The sequence below is a fragment of the Thermobia domestica genome, chromosome 12, assembly GCF_964235325.1.
Source record: "Thermobia domestica chromosome 12, izTheDome1.hap1.1, whole genome shotgun sequence".
Classification (NCBI taxonomy): domain Eukaryota; kingdom Metazoa; phylum Arthropoda; class Insecta; order Zygentoma; family Lepismatidae; genus Thermobia; species Thermobia domestica.
Genome location: NC_137465.1, coordinates 62,711,572 through 62,732,918, shown reverse-complemented (window position 1 = coordinate 62,732,918; position 21,347 = coordinate 62,711,572). Strand labels below are relative to the sequence as shown.

Here is a 21,347-nt window from a genome sequence, read left to right as displayed (position 1 = left end):
AAAAAAAAAAACAGTATTATTCTCATAATTATGAACATAGCTAAGCAATTGTGCTATCCAGCCGGTTCGCACTATTCACCAGAAACGGTTATTAAAATATTTCCAGTTCGCAGAACCGTTTGTTATACTCAAACATAACAGTAAATTTTACCCAGTTATACCTAAGGACAGAAAATTTAGTTCAACTATCTTCGTTTTTAGAAATTCTTACAGCTACAGGGTTAAACATATGATATCTTTTAAAACAAGTCATACGCGTTTATTTCTTAATCTCAACTGGCCAGATATCAAGAATGAAAACTGGGATCTCATAAATGTAGTGGTGAGAGCTATTTATATTTGAAAATGAAATGAAATCTTTGAGTTTTACGTCCCACGGTTATGCCGGTTAGGCTAAAGGAGACGGTGATGATGAGTAATGAATGAAATGGTGGAATGAAGGAAGTGGGAGGAAACGGGAGAACCCCGAGAAAACCCACGCACACGGTGTTTGTCCACCACAAAGTTCACTTGGCGGGAGCTGGGATCGAAAACGGGACCTCAAGTATTTATATTTGAAACGCATACATACCATTATCAACAATTGTAGATCCATTGCTGAATTAAGGTCTTTCCAATACTTTTTGACAACCATCTATCTTGGATAATTAGTTTCCAAAATATTCGCAGTGCTACCTAATTTTGTCACACCACCTTGTGTTAAGGCACTGTAGATCTTTACTTGTCATTTGTGGTACCCAGTAAAAATATTGCTTTTGCCTACCTAGTATGATTTGTTTCCTAAGAAAGCTATATCTATCCATCTACTCTCTCTCTCTCTCTTTCTCTCCATATATATATATATACATAACCGGTTGTTAAAAAATTAGAATAACGCCACTGTAGTTATGCTACTGGAGACTCGAAACTCTATTTGAAAGAAGGAAACTTATTGATAAATCGTATATTTATATTGCATTAGACAATAAGTACTGTAGGGAATATTGTTTAGAAAATATAGGTATAAGAGTATTAAATTATAGGAAAGAAATCAATCGACATTGGTACCATCAAATTCGAAATGTAAAATAGTAAGAAGAATGAAAAATCTTATAATTTAAACTGAGATTACGAAGAAAACAGTGTGTTAGCTGTATAATAAAAAAAATTTGCAAATCTTTGGTATTATTGTTTATTTATCTCCAGTTTATTTTAACCGACAAGACAGCAAAGTAATATATTTTAGCTTGGTGAGCATAAAACGTTAAGAATTTTGACTAATGTATTTTAAATATACCTTTTAATTATTAATATGTGTTTTGAAAATTGTATTTTAGGAAATTGACTATTTTCATCTGAATCTTAAAGTTAAGATCATTCTGAATTTAACAAGTTGTAGATTTTAACATTTTGACCAGGATGTTAACCTGCTCAATTGAGAATTGTATTAAATTTATTATTGTCATTTTACTTTTCAACTTACTGCACCGGATTATATACTGATATTTTGCAAAGTGATTTATTTTTGCCCAAGAGCTATTCACAGCACTCAAAATAAATTATTATTATTATTATTGTTATTATTATTATTATTATTATTATTATTATTATTATTATTATTATTATTATTATTATTATTATTATTATTATTATTATTATTATTATTATTATTATTATTATTATTATTGTCTGGTGTATACATGAGTTTTATATTAGTTCTTTCTCTGTTGAGTTCTTGGTGATGCTGGCTGACGTGCTTTGAAGTCTTTTCTGTTCTCTACTTATATCAGCACTTAATGTGCAGCCAAATAAATTTATTTTTAAAACTTGATTAAGTTCTAAAGGCGTAGAAGAAATTCAGATTAATCCAATTTAAAAGGAATACCTTAATTCTAGTGTCTGTTAAAAATAAGTTATATAAATTAGTCCCAGAAATAAATGGTATCAAATAAAGTTCTAATTACTTTCCTGAGGAACTTTGCGTTTAAGAAAAATTAAAAATGGGAAAGTAATGAAGCTAGAGTATACCTTGGCTGAACCTTTGAGTTTCTTCTTCAATGTTTGAATTCTTTTGAAGAAGAACTTTCATTTTTTTCTACCTCTTAAAATAAACGCTTTAATACAATGTCTAACATTCCCCAGTTTTAAATCTTTTTCATATTTGTCTCTATATATTGCGTAATATCATAAGTGATGATCTGCTTTAATGGGATTAATATATGTAGTTTATTATTTTTCTTTTCCTTTTTTTTTTAAAAAAAAAGTAACCTATCATAATCAGAACAGAAAAAAATATTAAGGTGAATTATGGAAGACATGTACACCATCCCTCAATTTGTGTGTATTTTTTATTTATCTTCTTATCGTCAAACACGTACAATTCATTTCGTACGTCAGAACAACACTATTGTATAAAATAGCATTCAACGACTGACTGTATTTTCCTAGCTCATTGAAAAAATGAAACCGTTATGCCAGCTAGGCTAAAGAAGATGGTGATGAAGAGAAATGGATGAAGTGGTGAAATAAAGAGGGTGAGAGGTAACGGGAGAACGTCGAGAAAACCCACGCATATAGTATTTGTCCACTACAAAGCTCACTTGGCGTGAGCTTAGATCGAACTAAGGATCCCAAATACCAGAGGTGAACGCTCTACCACTGAGCCACTGCGGCCACCTAGCTCATAATTAGGTGGATAGATGAAAAGACTCCTCTTGTAATACATTATCCAAGTGAAAAAAGACTAACGGAATAAAAGAATTGTGAGAAAACTATAATTTATCTAATTTATGTATTTTTTATATTACAATAGTCACACATGTATTAGATTGGTGCGGATGAAACATCTGCCCAGGTGCGTCATTTCCAAAGGCGAAGGAAAAAAAGATAAACTATACTTGGATAATCAAAAGAGAATCTGTCTGCAACCACATCTTTGCCATCGCCATCGCTTAGCCAACGACTGGATTCAGTGGTGAAAGAAAATTGGAGTCTCCGATGTAAAAAAAAAAAAAATACATCTCAGAGGTCTTTCCTCCCAAGAAGTCTCGAGATGCTGGAAGAAGTGGTAGTCAAAATAGTAGTCAGTGGGAATACGGTGGGGGAGGAATGGTTTCATACAGTAACTCATGGAGGGTCTTCATCGTTGTTCGTGGTACAGCATTGTCATGAAACATGAAAACATCATGTTTGTTGACTACTGCTGGATGCTAGTAGACAATTTTGCTGTGCATTTCATAGAATTCAGCACTGTAATGATCTACATTGTTGGTTTCACCTCAGCTGAGAAGAACATGATGGATTATTCTCCCATAGATCACCATACCAGAAAAACACTTTCTGTGGGTGGAGAGATGGTTTAGGAAACCATGCTTGACATTAATCACGATCCACCCATTGTCCTGACTATGTGCGATTGTCATATAAGATTCTTTTTATTTATTATTATTATTATTATTATTATTATTATTATTATTATTATTATTATTATTATTATTATTATTATTATTATCTGAAGTGACAATCCGATGCAGGAAATTTTCCCGATTATACCTTACACTCAGAGAACTGCACACCACCAGACGGTTAGCCAGTCATTTTTTTTTCTTTTTTATCTTATCGATTGTACGACAGTAGCATGGTGTATGCCTGGCTCATCTGCAATGGTACGAATACTTTTCCAAGGGCTTAATTCCAGGATGATCCCGAGGAATTCATCCGAAAGTAATGTTGGTCGATGTCATGGGCTTAATTTGCAGTATTGTGTAAGCGGAATGAAATTTGACAAACCAAAGGCGAATGGCGCGCTCATTCGCTATTCCTGACCCAAATGGACTGTTATTTTTTCCGGTTTTCTATGCAGAATGTCACACGATGATTGACTGATAATGATTGACTGTAACACACGATCGAAAACTCTCACTTACTTTATTCTCTTCCTCCCTTTCTATAGTCTATCTAAGAGCTAAATGTTTCAACATTTAATGTTTTAAATTATTGTTCACTTGACTATTAATATAAACACTTCAGTATTTCAAAGAGGAGGCTGCTTAACATAAATCTCGCTAGTCATAGTCGTGAAAAGAAGTATCTATGAAACTTTGTAGGGTATTCAAATTAATGTTATATTTTTAGGAAACTATTTGGTGAAGTCACTTGTAAAAGAAAAGTTTGTTCAATTCATAGGGGAGAGGCTTCATATTTTATCCTTCCCTTCTGGAACTTTTTTGTTAACTATGCTTTCTGAAACATCTCACTCTGTTGAGTTTCAGCTTTAAAAAATATATTGAAGCATCCTCATCTTTCAATATATCATAAATTGAACATTATAAATAGTAGCCTTAGAGGTCGAAGTTTAACATTTGTTAGTATATTTATAATAAAGCTTTAATTCTAGTAATAATTAGGTCTAACTGATTTGTTGCAGATGATGACGAATGTGCTATAGCGAATGTTTGTGGAAACGGAACTTGTACTAATGTTGTTGGAAGTTTTGAGTGTACATGTAGTGAGGGATACGCACCTGGCCCAATGCAGGTAATTATAAAATGCATTTAGTATTAGAAGTATAAATGGTATGTAGCATTAATTGATTTCTATTCAATTACGATTTCTTTAAAAAGAGAGGTGAAATACTTGTGAACTGCAGGATTATTAAACTATTTCTTTTATTTTTTCATTTTATGTTACTTGACACATGTTTATGTTCTTGAAATTAAAAAAAAATGTTTACGTTTGATACAACTATTACTAGATCAAAATATTTCTGACCGTAATACATAGTTAATTTATATTTTAAAGAAAATCCCTATTGTGTGAGTTCTTACTTATTATCTATCAAGGGCATACTTCTGGCTCCGCACCACGCAAGAGCTCCGAGCTATCACCTTGTTGGCGATTCTCAGATATGTACACAAAGGTACGAGCTCCTATGGATGATGGCGTCCGCAGTTCAAATGTGCACTCAATTCTAATTTAATTATAGTAGAACACTTTTAAATTAAGTGTGTTTAAAACATATTTAATGTTGCTAATCTTTTTTTTTCAAATTCAATCAGTTATGTAAATACGAATATAAAGTTTTATGAATATTAATTTGCAACAGTGGAACAATTACAAAATGTGATAAATAATATTTCGTTTGCTGTCAATCGACAGTAACAACACCAAGTGTCGCAATTGTAATCTGAATGACCTTGTTGCTTTTTTGCAAATAATATGTAGATTTGCGGCGGAAATATGCTACTACTTTAATAGCGCGGATGCAGCAAAGTAACAACTACATGCTTCTACTTGAGTCCACGACGACATGACCAGTACTTAGCCGATTCTATAATATATAAGATAATAAAAATGTATATAATTCCCATTTCGTACAAGTATTTATTTTAATCTTGAATAATGACGGAAGAATAGAGAAGGTTATTCAAATCAGGAACTCAACATCTAGCATCGAGGAGTATATGACGGGAAATCAAATCAAGATGTCTAAACTGGACGGAACTTGTGGCTGTCATGGAAAACCGCAAGGGGCACAAAGAGTATTAGTTGGAAAACTCATGAAGAAAAACACCTTTGGTTAGGCTGAGAGGTAGATGGAAGGATAATATAAGGCAAATATTGAAAAACTTACCTAAAGCGACCATAAAGTTTCACCAAGTTAACCATGCACTTTTCAACGAACAATTTCCGTCTTCATCGGTGAAAGAGTGGAAACTAAGTTGCAGAACACGTTATAGTATGGAGTTACCTTCAACTCATTATTGCTAAAAACTATTTATAGATGAAGTAGCAGAAATTTTGAATTTTTTGAATTGAAGATAATAATATTCTGTTAAAACTTTGATATATGAATTTGTGCACTTCTGAAAGAAACAAAAGATGCTAAAACACTGAAATATTGCTTAAAGCTTTAAATACTAAGAAAAAGATAAATTTAAAACGTCATTTCGTTTATATTTCTTGGTAGATACTCACTATGAAGTTTAATGATTGAGCAACTTTCTCAACTTGAATCCGAAAAAAAAAAAAAAAAAAAAATCAGTTTAAGAGTAGAGGAAGGTGAGTAATAACAATCTTGATCAATTGTATTTGCAGAGGATAGGATCCAGTGACGGGTTTCATTAAAAATAGATGTTGCACTTGCAAGTTCATTAAAGCCACAGCGTTAGCACTTAGTTACTTAAACAAATGTAAACGCAAGTAGAAAATTTACAGAAGAAAGGATAGCATCTACACTATGTAATACAAAATTATTTCTTTCATTTCTTCGATGAGTGACTTTATAGTTTACAGATCGTAACACACATACAGAATTTTGCTCCTGACAAATATAATTGACTTAGAACCATTTAGCTGGCCAGTAAATTCAATTTCTCCATCACCGATTGTGTTTGACGTGATGGCCACTGGCCCAACTCATTTTGACTGTAGCAAACTCCTGAATAAAATGGAAGGAGAATCTCTCACCATACTGCTTTGGAACTTTACGAAGATCCTGCATTGTACGAGAACGGCGTCGAGCAGGTGCATGTTTGAGGAGTGTAAACCCTCCATTGATGAAGTGTCTGGAGATTTCACAGGAATGAATGAAAATTGGATCACTCGAATTCCCGTCTCTTCTACTTGGAGGCCTTGTCATACGGATACATACATTTGTGGTATCGTCACCGTACAGGTGGAGAATTTGTGTACACAGGGGGATCCATGCCGTTCTCCTGCAAGTAAGCTACGTTAACTTTGGTGTTGGAAGGCACTTGAATGAGTGGCAGCGTTCCCCGATTCCATTATCTCGCCAACACCAGAAATCCCTTGGAAGACTTTTCTTTTCACTCCAGTACAAAGTTAGAATGGCTCTTGTGGTCTGTCTGATAGTAGAAAAGGGATTAATCTTTATTAGTCTCCTCTAGGTAGAGCCAATCCTTATCCAGGGTACACATCCATTTCCACTTGTCTCGTGCGAGGTACGTTTTCTGGTGTTTATGAACGTCTTTTGGATGTGTACCCTAGCCTGTGAGACGGTTCACAAGCTTTGTGATACGCTTCCGACGCGAGGTTCTTCCGGATGATGGAAACTGTGCCTTTTGAAATACCGTGTGAAATGGCCAAACTTTTCGACGTTGGAGGATTGTCCTGCGCCACTGCTTTCCTAATGACGCGCATTGTATTGGGGTATCGAGCAGGCTGGAGCCGATCACATACTGCAGGGTTGGGCACATTGTCGGATAGTGAGATCTGCATTATCTCTGCTGACGATTAAACACTCTTGTTTACAGTGTTTCACTATTGCTGAGTGGCTATAATGGGCGGAGGAAAGTCCACAAATGAACTTTTCCTTCAAAGCTGTCACTTTTACTTTTGTCGCTCCACGAATCGTGCTCCACTGATACTGTTATTAGTACAGACCGCACCGGAGCCAGCAATGTATCGGGACGTAACAATGGTTTCCTAATGCGTCGTTCGGGAGGGCCAGTAAAAGTCAACTATTTTTAACGTGGGCAACCTTCTGTGTATATTGAAGCAAATGAAGAATATATAGTAAATACATTAGCTAATTTGACATAAATATGCTTACTTCAAATCAATACCGTTGTATACGTTACGTCATATACGAATTACATGCATAGTATTGATACAGAAAGACCATGATAAAAATACATGTCAGATAGATGTAGTGATTATAAAAATAAACGTTTTGTTATGTTTTCCTAAATTTAAATCTTTTAGAAGTATTTTTGGATGCATAATCAGTGTTCTAATAATTTACTGAGATCACAATTTTTATTGGATTTGTTACTATAAACGATGTTCTAGTATCGAATAGGAAAATATTTTTAACAACATAGTAATTATTTAAGGAAATCAGCTATAGAAACAGCTAATGAATTTTAAATTCTTTCTTACAATTATTAACTGCTTTAATTTTTAGTAGTTGTGAAGTTTTCTAGAAATTCAAAAAAAAAAAAAAACTCTTAGTACCATTTATTTGTAAAAGACAAAATTTATACGTCATGGTGGAATTAGAATATATTTCTTTGTAGGTTTTATTATGTTTTCCTGAATTTCTGTTCGAATATTGATAAATTTATTTTTTATTTTCGTTGCTTATTAGCGTTTGTTTTCTATTGAGCTGACTCCACTATTGTAGGTTTGTGAAGATGTGAATGAATGTCAGGAAATGGGAAACCAGTGTGCTTTCCGCTGCCATAATGTGCCTGGCTCCTTCCGTTGTATCTGTCCGTATGGTTATACTTTAGCTCCGGATGGTAGACATTGTCAAGGCAAGTATTTGTGCAGTTTTAACAATTCTTTAATTTACGATACCATAATGTACGTTAAAATTTTTGAATTTCTAAAGAATTCTTTTGTTCCGTTTTTGATATAGATCTATATTTTAGTATTTCACACATTTACTTTATCTTTCGCTTTTAAAATTTGACATTATTCAAGACCATATTAAAAGAGCGTATTAGCTTGTGATGTATCACAGTTTAGCACATTTACACGTCTTTCAGAAACGATGGTAACTTAGTGGTAGAATGATTACTTTCGAAGTAAAGTTTCGCGTGGTTCGAATGACATTAGCATCGTGTTTTATTGTGATGAATCATATCGTAATATTATTCCATTTTTAAAAATTAGTCTTTTATTTGCATCTCACAGATGTTTCAAATATTAGATTGTTTTTTAGAGTCAATTCTTCCGATAACGAAGAATTAATTAGTAGATAAAATAATAGTGTTTCGAAGCGTATTGTGCTATCATTTCACTAATTAACATGTGTACTAGCAAACTGTTTTCACATTTTTTTCAGCTTTTTATCGTCAAAGATATGGACAGGACATAACATGAAACGTCATGTAAACATTGCTAAAAAGATCACCGCTTCCGCATTGTATAAAGTGCTAGTGAAAATTAGAGCTGCTAAATTAAATAGCATGCTTGAAAAAAATCGTCCACTTCTTACACATTTTTTTCATACCTTCTAGTAATCATATACATGATTTTCTTCACGATCAACATTGATCAACATGGAAAATCAACAAGTGGAGAACACAGATAATGAATCATTACTGAACACAGAAGCACACACACATACACACACACACACACAAAAAAAATATTCGTACTTTCTTTCTTTCTTTCTTTTATTTATTATTTCAAACACGTAATCTTGGATGAGGCTATTATAGGGTGGATTCAGCACACGAGTAAATAAGACATATTATGATTACTTGTCTTTAGTCTAAAGAAAAGAATCGTAGGATTGTGTTGCATCCCAATTAGCAGAAAGATATACTCTTCATACTGTATCAGAGATGTAATAGAGGGTACATACTAGCGATGGCTAATTCCAGAATTCGAAAATTTCCGGACTTCGGAAAAAATACGATTTCTGAGAAATTCCCAATTTCAGAAAATTCCGATTTCGAAAGAATCCGGAATTCGGAAAAAAATTTGAATTCCGGACTTTTCTAAATCCCGGATTTTTCCGAATTCGGATGTTTTTAATTCAGGAATTTTTCCCAAATCTGGAAAGTGAAATTTCCGATTCCGGAAAATTTTGGCCATCTCTAGTACATACATATCTACATCTCATCTTAAGCCATTTTAATTAACATGTATTATTTACAATAACCTGAATAGATGGCATTTATGAATTCAGATTACATTTCTGTCCTGAGTTGTGTTAGATTCCTTTAAGAATTCAGATGGTGCATAAGCATGTAATTAGTCATACTGTCAACACAACATGACAAGGCTTGAATTGAACACTGACTGAGGAACGTTTAGTTCGAATTACAGTATTAGGAAGTCTAATCGTAGAATAACTACTTAACATCAAAACTCTTGTAATAATCTTTGTTATTTAGTTTCTTTTACCCACTACCACTCATGTCTTTTTTTAAATGTCCATAACATTTTAGAAGGATAAAACACTTTTCTCATGTTCATGTGAAATATTTATTAATATTTCTTTCTTGCATGTAATGTTACGAAATGCGACACCTTCACGTTATATTTCCAGATGTGGATGAGTGTGTTACACCGGCTAACAACTGTAAGCATATGTGCAAGAATCTGATTGGAACGTTTATGTGCATTTGTCCTGATGGTTATCAACAAGTAGGACTTACGGATGACTGTAGAGATGTCAATGAATGTGTGATGAATCCAAATGTTTGTAGAAATGGTCGCTGCATCAATACCAGAGGAAGCTACAGATGTGAATGTTACGATGGCTTTGAAGTTACTGGTGATGGGAAACAATGTATAGGTAAAATTAAAATTAAAATTTCATTTCCTTAGCTTTACTTTTGAGTAAACAGTATTACTTGTCCAAAAATAATAATATAAAAAAGTAGCCTTTAAAAGTATTAATGCACAATTTCAGTATTAACTGCACAATAACGTTTTTAGATTTAGTTTCCTTGTTAGCTGATAGAAAGTTTTGAAGTACACATTTGAAATCTGGAAACAAATATTTGAAAATTTAATACGAAATTTATAAAGCGAAATATCTTCTATAAATCTGTTTCTACGTAGTCTTAATTTCGGAATAATAATAATTAATTTACACAACATAACATAACATTGATATGAAATATTCTTTTCTTTCAGAGTTGAAACTTTGTAACCCTGAAAAACTAAAGACTCTTTCTAAATTATGTGTCATGCCTTAATAGACAATTTTAACAGAAAAGTATTGATGATACATTTTAACAATTCATGTGTTCACATCACACATGGTGTCAAATTAGTCACAGAATTTATCAGAAATACTTTTGTTTTCAAATATAATAGTTCTACGTTTCATGCGGAATAGATAAGTCATTTCTAGTTCACGGAAACTCCTCATTAATTCTCTCTCAAGTACTCTTACCGACCCACCTGAAGGAATGTAGTCGAGAGTATACAGCGGTAAATGCCGTACATCCTCTGCTTAAACTTAGTCAATAGAGTATACTTTCTGCTTCAAGATGTATAGTATTTTAGCGTCGTATATATTTGTTTACTTATTTACTTAGTCAGGGAAGGGAGAAAAAAATCTGTTCAAGTTGGCATTGTTTCGATCAATAAATATCAGTACGAAAGCTTTAACTGTGATACTTGTATTTCCATCCTACTCCTTATCACAATTTTCTTAACTTTTGGTACATCGGGTGCGATTTTCTGTATTCCTTCTCGAGTGGGTTGGTTTCTTTCGCGTACCTACACTCATTTTTGTTATTAATGAAGTTATTTATCTAAGGAGTATCACCAAGAAAATAGCGTAAAATGCTTTTAGACTATAAAACAGTACTGCATCCTTTATATTTTAATAGAATCATTATTATGTGCATTTTACATCATTATTTTTTATATTTTTAATTGTTTAAAAGTCTTTGCTATAGTCATATGTAATTTATGAAAACCATAGATGTTCACAAATCAATGTACCCTGTGAAGATTTTAGAACTACAGTATAGCCCACCTGTCCAGTTGTTACGTGACTGCATTACCATATAACACCCACCTAGACTCCTCAAAGCTGCTTTCGTTCTTATTAAGTTTTTCCTAGACTTTTTCTTCTCTACTGGATGAAGCATTTAGCGAAAATACATCTTTTTCTCTGTATTATAATTATAATGTTTTCACTATCGTGTAATAAGTAATTCGCCCACTTCGAGATTCCTTATTTCCTGCTCCAACCATATACTGTATTTAAAATCAATTTTAAATGCTTTGTTCATAATAAAATGTAAACAAATTTTAAAAATATAATACTTTCAAAATATATTGAGATTAATAAGCTACTTGTTGTAAGCACATAAGTGATAATAAGGTAAGTTAATACTAAAACGGAAAGATTGTGCTTAGAAATGTGCAGGATACCAAAAATCTCTCAATTAAATAAATTGGCTAAAGCAATGTCTTTTAAGATTCTGGTAATATCTACAAAAGTAAATAGTCAAACTGAACTGTCCTGGAAAAATCTTTCTCACATTTCAGTCTCTTACTTTACTTTCACACGTACGTGAACCTTTATTTTCAATTTTTCTCTTTACCAAGTAGTTTTTTGAGCTGCTAAAGTTGATTGTATGCAGAAGTTAGTTTAAAAAAACGGTAAAATATTTGATAAGAAAGATATGACAAAAGTAAATCTACTTATCTTCATGTGCTCAAGTGGCTAGTGCGTTTGCTTTCTATGTATGTGGTCCTAGGTTCGTCTTCTTGTTGAGATACGTTACCAATTTCCACATTCCTTTCCACATTTCCACTTTTAACCTTAATTTGTTTCGACTACCAAGAATTCTGCAGAACATATAAGAATCATAATATTTTAGTGTTTACCAATACTTTTGCTTGAAGAATTACGTTTTTCATATGTTATATTAATCCTCTAATTATCTATATATATAAAAATGAAAGTGACTATGTTTTGTGACTTCATACCTCCTGAACTATCCGACCGATCTCGATCAAATTTTCAACATAGATAAGATTCGGACCAGGGATGGCTTTTATCATTTCACTTTGACAATTCAACTTAAGAGAGGGGAGGAGGGAAGATATTTAAAAATGATTGAAAATGACCGATATTAGTGCCGAATTCATAGTTTTCTTGATCACTGAGATGAACATTACCTCCCCCAAGTTGCGGGACTGAATTTGGATTTAAATGGTATCGGAAGTGTCAGAAAGGAAGTATATATATAAATGATCGAAAATGACCGATATTAGTGTTGAAACCATAGTTTTTGTGTCGCTGAGACGAACAGCTACACTTCCCATACCGTTTAAATCCAAATTCACCCAGTTATTTCCAAAATTAAACGTATTCTCCCCATGCGAAGAGCGGGTACTCTGCTAATCTAATATAAATTTATTAAATATTTTATTTAAAAATCATGACTCTGTTGTGATTTTTCTTATTTGTATTTTATAAATTGCTTATAGCGACGATCGTTTTGCAAGTTTGACACTGACATCCTGAGGATTAAGTTAAAGCATCAAGAAAACTATTGCAAATATGCGGTGCCAACATATATTTTCAATCATTTTAATAGAAAACATCAAAACTCTCATAGGCAAAAAGCAATTAATTTGGGTAAAACATACACAATTTAAGTTCTCCAAAGAGTCATTTTACTTTTAAAAATTTAATTTTCTAAACACGTTGAAAGTATATACTGATGGCTGATTTTAAAATAACTAATTATTTATAAATTTTCTTTCGGACAACATTAAACATATTATTCTGAAATAAACATTGTTAGGATTTTAATTATATATTGTAATGTAATGATCTCATCATTTATTTTAGACAGAAGAGTAGGATTTTGCTTCCGGCAATTAATTGGTGGAGTATGCACAACACATACGGACGGCCTGATGCAAGTAACCAAAGCGGATTGTTGCTGTACTATGGGAGCTGCTTGGGGCCCACTTTGTGAGATATGTCCTGTGTCTGGCTCAGACGCATACAAAGATCTTTGCCTCGAATCGGGATATTCTGTAGAAGGCCATGGTAAGTCTGTAATGCGTGATGTATTTTGTATTTCCTCAGAGTTTCTTACCTTCACAACTAAAATTTCTTTCTCATAGTATATAAAATTATATATATACGGAAAAGCTGGATCTTCGCCCTGTCACTTCTAAGTCATTCAAATAAACCCTGTTCCTATAGTTGAAGAGAAGACAAAAAAATAAAGCCATCTGCCTTGTAATGTCATGGATATTACCAACTTATGAAGCCATATCCATGACTATTAGAACTAGTAGAGACTTATTTAGGGAACCTTTCTGAAGTATTTAGTATATATGGAAATTATTTGGCGCAATGTTTTGTGTAGTTTCAAATGGTAGGTCGGTAGTCAATTTTTGTTAAGTCTTGAATTGCAAGTGTGAAATTTTCAGAAGAAAGAGTATCAGACAACATGAGAAACAGGGGCGAATAGGGCCACCGGGTTACCGGTCGTCGCCCGTTGCACCGCTCTAAAGAATCGTCCCCAAGATACAACGTATTAAAAAAATCGGACTGAATGGACCAAGCTTTAAACCATGAAAATCGATGCGGCGTCGTGGAAGGAAGGCAAACCTATTAGAAGCAGATGCTGATTCATATATATACATATATATATATATATATAAATCACTTATCTACCTAGGTATTTAGTGCCTAAACCTTCAAGACTGCCAATAGATAGACTGAATACAGTATTGAAGTTAGCGATCCTACCTCATGTGCTACGAATGCTACTGTCATAGTGGAAAATGAACAGGAAAACTCTAGTTTCATGTATGCTGGAATTAATGCTCCCACGTTACGAGTGTCACTGCCAGAGTGGAAAATGAACAAGAAGGTTTCAGTTCCATGAGTCTTGAAATAAGTGCGCTTCCAACATCAGCTGTGATTGTTGCTGTCAAAGAAGAAAATGAACAGAAAATCTCTAGTTCTAGTGATGCCGATTCCGAAGTCAGTGAAAACATTGAAAAGCGTGATGTAGCAGAGAACAGAGCAACGTACCCTTTCATACGTCTACAAACGGATGTTATCCTTTACTTTTTGAGTTCTGTCTCTACTAACCAAAATAAAGCATAACCTTTAATCCTGAGCTTGCTTATAAACAAGCAGATTGCACAAACAGGGCTTGGCTGTCATAGTGTACTGCTCAAAATGCGTTTTTTTTTTTCCAGAGTGCACAGCTTATTCCGCAGACTGAACAAACATGTTTCTTAAAAGTTTTGTACGTGACGAACGTAACACTAAACACGCTTATAAGCGAGTAAGAGAACACGAGTCTTCCAAAATATATTAGACCAGCGTAAATGCTTACGTATCTAACTAAAGAGAACATAGTGTTAAGAAACTACTTCCCCATGAACAGATAAACCAAGGGCAGTATCAGGTTTCGAACAACAGACAGGTAATGCATTGAGTTGTCGAAGTGCTGAAACTCGCTGGTAAAAGAGAACTTACAGAGGAAAAGGAAATGTAGCAACCTAGACTAGACTAGAAGACACAGCTACAGATCATGGAAACTTTTTGGATAGTATTCTCTTGTTAAGCAAATTTAACCTTCCGCTTAAAAATAAATTAAAGGTCATCGAGAAGAGTAAACTGAGTCATATACGAGGAAGCAAGCAGGCTGGTGGTAACATAACCTTAAATAAACACGGTAAATTATGTTTTGGATGTTATTAACACACTTATCAGAGAAGATATTTCGAAAGAAGTCTTAAGCTGGAATGTTTTCTGTTCTATTAAATACTACTCAGCAGGCCATTGCTTGTTGTTTTACAGTATGTTGTTTACACTGTTGTCAAAAAAGAATTGTTGCCATTGTAAAATGCATATCTACCACAGGACAGTATCTTTGCGGTTTATTGCTGGAAATTCTGCACAAATTGAACCTTCATATTAAGAAGTGTATTGGAAATTTCTACTGATTGCGCAAGTAGCATGCAAGAACAACATTCGGATTTTTCAAAATATATATGATCAGCTACATATGCCGTGTTATCTCATATACTCAATCTTGTCATATGTGATCTGACAAAAAGTTGCATGGATTCTGTGTCATTGTTTGTTCTTCTCAATGACTGTACGATATTTATGCATGAGTATTATCTGCGAATTGATATTTGTAAGATCAAATGTCAACAAAAGTACAGAAACAAGATATTGGAAAACACTCTGCTTTGTAAAAAAAAAAAAAAAAAAAAAAAAAAAAAAAAAAAAAAAAAAAAAAATTGGTTATTTTCGAACGCAGAAAGTGCTTTGTACATAGAATTGACCATAACAATGAAAAAATTTGCTTCTACAGAAAATATCAAACCATAAGCTAGGTATAAAGCGAAAGGGTATATAAAAGGACTTCTCAAGTTCAAAACAATTCTGACAGCACATGTGCTCCTGAAAATGTTTCAAGTGACGACCCTCTGTCAAACTATCTCAACACAAGGTGTTGGTGTATTATAGCGTATCGAATGGTCAGACTACTCTGTTCCAACTGAAAGAGTAGTGAGCTGATTTTGAATATGTTAAGGATGGAGTGTTAAGATTTGCAGCATTGTCCAATAATAAGTTTGAAGAATTAGAACGTGATTTCCTTGTTTCTACTGAACTGTTGGCAACTTGCCTTCGGAGGTGGAAGAGAATGTTTCCCTATGAATAATGAGATGAAGCTGCCTCTGATTCAATGACCAGGTACTGCATCGAAGCATTCAACACAATATTGGATACGGTAATTTTGAATATTTCTTCAAGATTCAAGAAGAGAGATAGGGTACTTTATGCATTGTTTGGACCCTAGAAACTTCAACCAAGTAAGAGAACTTCCAAACATGGCATTCAATAAACTTACTCACCCTTTGAAAACATTCAGTAAAGAAGTTTCCAATTATTCTATGAAAGTCTTCACTTGGACTTTTCAAAGAGGTGGGAATTCTTGAAAAAGCCAGTCTTGATGACGAGTATAACTGGGAAGAAACGACTGATTGTGCTGATGGCACAAGTCATTCAGAATTAGGAGAAAATACACTTCTTTAGGAGGAACGCGAATGCAAAACGTTTTGCAAAAAGTGTCCAATGCTTTTTATTATTATTATTATTATTATTATTATTTTGCAGAGCTTATCCAAGTTTGCTACTAGCATACACATTTCTACTGACTTTGCCCGTAACTTAAGTAACGTGTGAAAGAAGTTTTTCAAAACTGAAATACATAAAAAAAAGGTTAAGGAATACCATGTCTCAGCAGGAACATTTGGAAACATTTATGTTGATGTCTATTGAAAAGGATTTGTTAAGGAATATTTCGAATGAAAAGGTGATAGATACAGTAGTGTAACCAATTTAATTCGAGGTCTCTATTTGGGTGAACATTTATTTGTAATCGCCCAGCGTTCGAGTCGCTGTTCGGGCTTCCATTTATTTGTAACCGTCCTGAGTTCGTGTCGCTGTTCGGGCGGCTTTTTATTTGTAACCGTCCTGAATTCGGGTCACTGTTCGGGCGAACATTTATTTGTAACCACTCCGTATTCTGTTCGCTGTCCGTGGCTCGTGGTACTACCAATAAGTATACTCCTGATACTTTAACTTACCTGGACAGGACGATGAAGACCTCTCCAAGAAAGGTTACAAACTGTTTCCAAAAAGCTCGTCGGTCTCAATAATGAGATGAGCATTAGGCGCCGAGAGGTTCGGGTGTCTCGTCTCGAAAACCTCACGGACGATCAGACGGTCATCCAGACCATAACGCACACAAACATCACTCATACAAACAATGAAAACACACTGGATTAAACAACACTATACTTATTTATTAGAACACTATTTTATAAAAAAAAAATAGCAAAGAGGAATGGACACAACACTGAACACTGAGGATGTATAACAATTTTAGTCGCTGAAATCACGCTTTGCCCTTTTCGGGCAATATAGCCCTTTATATATATATGATTATGATTCAGATATCACTACAAATTCTTCTCTCACACCCTTGACACACTTGGGGGATTAGCACTGGGGAAAAGTTGTCTAGATCGTCCCACGATGAATCCAGTTGTTACGCTGAGCAGTCCTTCAGCGTAAAGGTGAATCTTCAGCAAATAAACGAAAAGAAGATCTCCACAGTGGAATACTGATATTGGAGGGCGCGTATATAACTTTTTAAACGCACAAGGTCTGCGGACCTGGGATTTCACTAGTTGGGGCTAGCCGTAAGAAATCGTCCTTCACCGGCTAAATAGCTTGTGCCCCTTCACAAAACTTAATCAACGCAACGTGCGTGGTAGCTGCGTACAACACCGGAGTCGAACTCCTCGAGCATCCAAGCTCAAGCTACGGGTTGCAATGGTCAACGGAAAAGTGTTGGCAGTTCAGTTCAAAAATCACTCAGTTAACTCACCTGTATGCACATACAAACAGAATATAGAAAACAATTTATGTTAAATTTTAGTCAACTGCCCATAATGCACTAGACACGGCGATAACACTGGCGTGAGAAAGTACAGATAACGAGCTGCAAAAACTGTGAGGCTGGTGCCACTTTGGCTACTGGGACATCTGGTAAGCCCGTATTTCTCTAATCTATTGTAATGTTTCCATAAGCGATTAAAGAAAGCGCTTAATTCAGTTCCCAATAACTGCAGAATATATACTGTGTATATAATGAGTCAGGGAGAAACACTGAAATGGTTAGTCACTAACTGAAATGTTCTCAGCAAAAGCAATGTTTTAAATATATATATGAAAAATGATGAAAGACTTCCTTGTCCAATTGTGTGGGAAAGAAGCAATTCCCACCAAAGAAAGAACTTATGTGCGTTGCAGAATAAAGTACGAATTGAAAATAATAATCACTGTCTACGAAATATACAGAGTGTCCACAAAAAATCCTTCTAAAACCTGGTAGCGGTTATATATGGCGTCTGAAACGTGGAACGACCTGTCGAGTGCACACGTAGACAGGTTGAGAACCCTTGGCCGTATGACGAAATATGAATAAAATTACGTTTTTCACCTGAAATTTAAAATTAGTTAGTTGGCAACACTGTCATATGGTGTGAGACTTACGTGCATAGACGATGAATGGTTTTTCATCTGAAAAAGGGCTATTTAAAATAGTTAAAGAACTTGTCCACTCACTACAAAGTGATGAGGTTCCTGCATGAGCAATGTTCAATCCAAGTGTTCCATGAAGTAATAAGATCCTCTTGAACAATTGGTGCAGTTGGGTTTCCTTATCTTCCGTTTCTTCACATGTTGAAACCATGCTGTCTTCTTGTGTGAGTATTCTCCATGGTTCTCCAACGATGAGTTGATGAGGGGAGAAGGGGAGATTTTTTTTTTTTACACTGGTGTGATAAGCGAAGTACGGTTATAACACCTGTATGATAACTTTTTTTTTTAAAGTTCGCAGAAAGCGTTTATAGGGCTATTTAATTCTTACTCTTTTTTTTTAAACACAAATACTTTTCGTAAAATGTTTAAGTGTTCCGTTTCGATCACTTTATTTTGTGCAATATGAAGTAAATATGCACACACTGTAGCTATTCAAGAAAACATCGACTTAAAGAATTATCAAATATTTCAATAAACATTAGTAAATATACTGATATCTGTATTTAAAATATCAAAATATGAATGAATATGCAAATAGCAAATATGTTAAAGGTACTGAAATACTAAAATTATTGTTAAAGTTTCGATATTACTGTGATATATTTGAAAAATATGAAAATCATTGAAAAAGTAAAATGAATAGAAATGTAAACACATGATAAACTGACAATATGTAAACAAAATAAGATTTTCACCTCTATGTCCCTTTTTTTTTAACTGTGCCTCGTGTTGTTTGGCAGAAAAGAACGAAAAATCGTTTTTCAAAAATAAAAAAAATAAACTTAAGTGTCAAAGATGACGTTCATAGTGATTCCAAGAAACAAGCATGATTCTGCATATCAAAGAAAAAGATCGTGATTTCGTTGACATGTATGAAGAAAATTTGGCACGCCATAAGATTAAATGCCATCTGCTCGTCGTGAAAATCGAGACTTTAATTCAATAATGCTCAATACAACAAATGGTTTCGTTCTGAAACAAAGTTATTATTAGCGTAGGCCTAGAATAATGGTTGTTGTTCACTTCCAAAAACGTAAACATTGTAGGGTTACCAGAGTAGATGGGTATTATCTGCAAAAAATTTATTAATAAAGTGTTGAAAACTATTCAATATTGTTCCAAGTTTTTCGAAGGTCTGAATCAAGGAAGTTGACTCACTAGTCCAAACATTCCTGAAAATAAATGGTCATTACGTCATGAATTGACCAAAACCATAGGTGGGAAAAATGTGTAATACTACACGTACTTACACACGAAATATGCCATCGACACATGCGAGGCAAAACTAGAAACGAGGGAAGGCCGGCAACCATAGGCACTTACAAAATGTTTCTATACATAACTGAAATATCAACACTAATATTCAGTAAAATACACGTATGTTCCCTGGAACATAACGTACATCATCCACCTGGAAAAAGATGTGTAAACACACAAAATACAAATGCTCTCGTAGCATCGTAAAGATATGTCTCTATAAGACAAAATACATGAGACCTATTAAAAGAAAAACATGAGATACAAACAAGAATATAGTCAACGACATTACAAAACTCTCTGGTCGGTCTGAAACATCAAGATAAAATTCCCTACAAAACAGCTGTAACAAGCTTCCTTAGGCATCTTCGCTACAAATATTCAAAATAATCTTATTAACACATTAAAATTCAAAGTCATCGAGCATATGAAATAATTAACAAAATAATTTTTAAAAAAATCGTTATGGCTTCATGCTGTTGGAAAAAAAATAAGTTTATTTTTCGGGATCTATATCAATATTTCTGAGACGGCTGAAACCTCATAAATAATGGGCCATGTCGATTTTTGAAGAAAATCATCCGTCAATGGTAGTATGGCTGAAAGCTAAAGATTTGTATTTCAAAATCTTTGGCCATGTTGATTTCTGAAGGAAATCCTCCATACTGTTTGTTATGGCTGAAACCTAAAGATTTATATTCCAAAACCTTTGGCCATGTTGATTAAAAAAAAAGAAAAAAATCCTCCATAACAATAACAATTTTACTACTAAATTCCAAATAGTTTTGGGACATACTGTGACTAAAAAATATAATTTTCTGAAAATTAATGTATAAACTAAACATTGTAACACATTAGCATACAAATACACATAATAAAATTACGGTTCATAAACATTCACTAGAATATTACTAGACAAATATACTCAAAAAATCTAACCTAAGAATACACATGCTTAATTACGGGTTACTATCAAAATGAAAACGAAAATCTAAGATTAACATTGAAAAAGAAATTCGAGATTGATTATAAATGTAGAATTCCATATTCTACGCATGAGATTACGTACTAAGTTTCATTTACAAATACAGAAATATATACATAGCTAACAACTAAAAATTTTCTCTTCCTGGGCATCTCGATCATTTTTTTTTTAAATCCTGAAAAGAAAATTGAACATCAATTCTAAATAACATGTAATAACATATTTAAGATTTTCGAAAGTGGGAAGGGATCCTAAAAGATTTTTTTTTAAATTTTAAAACACAATAAAAATATATATTATAACGCCAAAACATCTTCCCACTGGCTGGGGATACGGAAATCGCGCCAAGATTTCAAATTGCTTTTAAGATGCAATTCCCCTACGTATATGATACGTTAATTATTTATTAAAAAATCTAAATTCAAACATCTGAAATGAAAACAAGAAAAAATTAATAACATTAAACTAATAGTAAGTCAGTGATAAGGTTTGCAACACAAATGCACAGCTGACTGA

General features: G+C 33.7%; 1 protein-coding gene across 1 annotated transcript in view; it reads left to right on the top strand.

Moving 5' to 3' along the window:
- The window catches only part of LOC145666486 (fibrillin-2-like), a gene marked incomplete in the record, with an annotated part of 450,634 nt that overhangs the window by 391,826 nt on the left and 37,461 nt on the right, over window positions 1-21,347 (top strand). Inside the window, 4 exon segments of the mRNA XM_081733749.1 lie at window positions 4,406-4,515; window positions 8,126-8,258; window positions 10,007-10,255; window positions 13,286-13,489. Coding sequence (XP_081589875.1) covers window positions 4,406-4,515; window positions 8,126-8,258; window positions 10,007-10,255; window positions 13,286-13,489 — 696 coding nt within the window.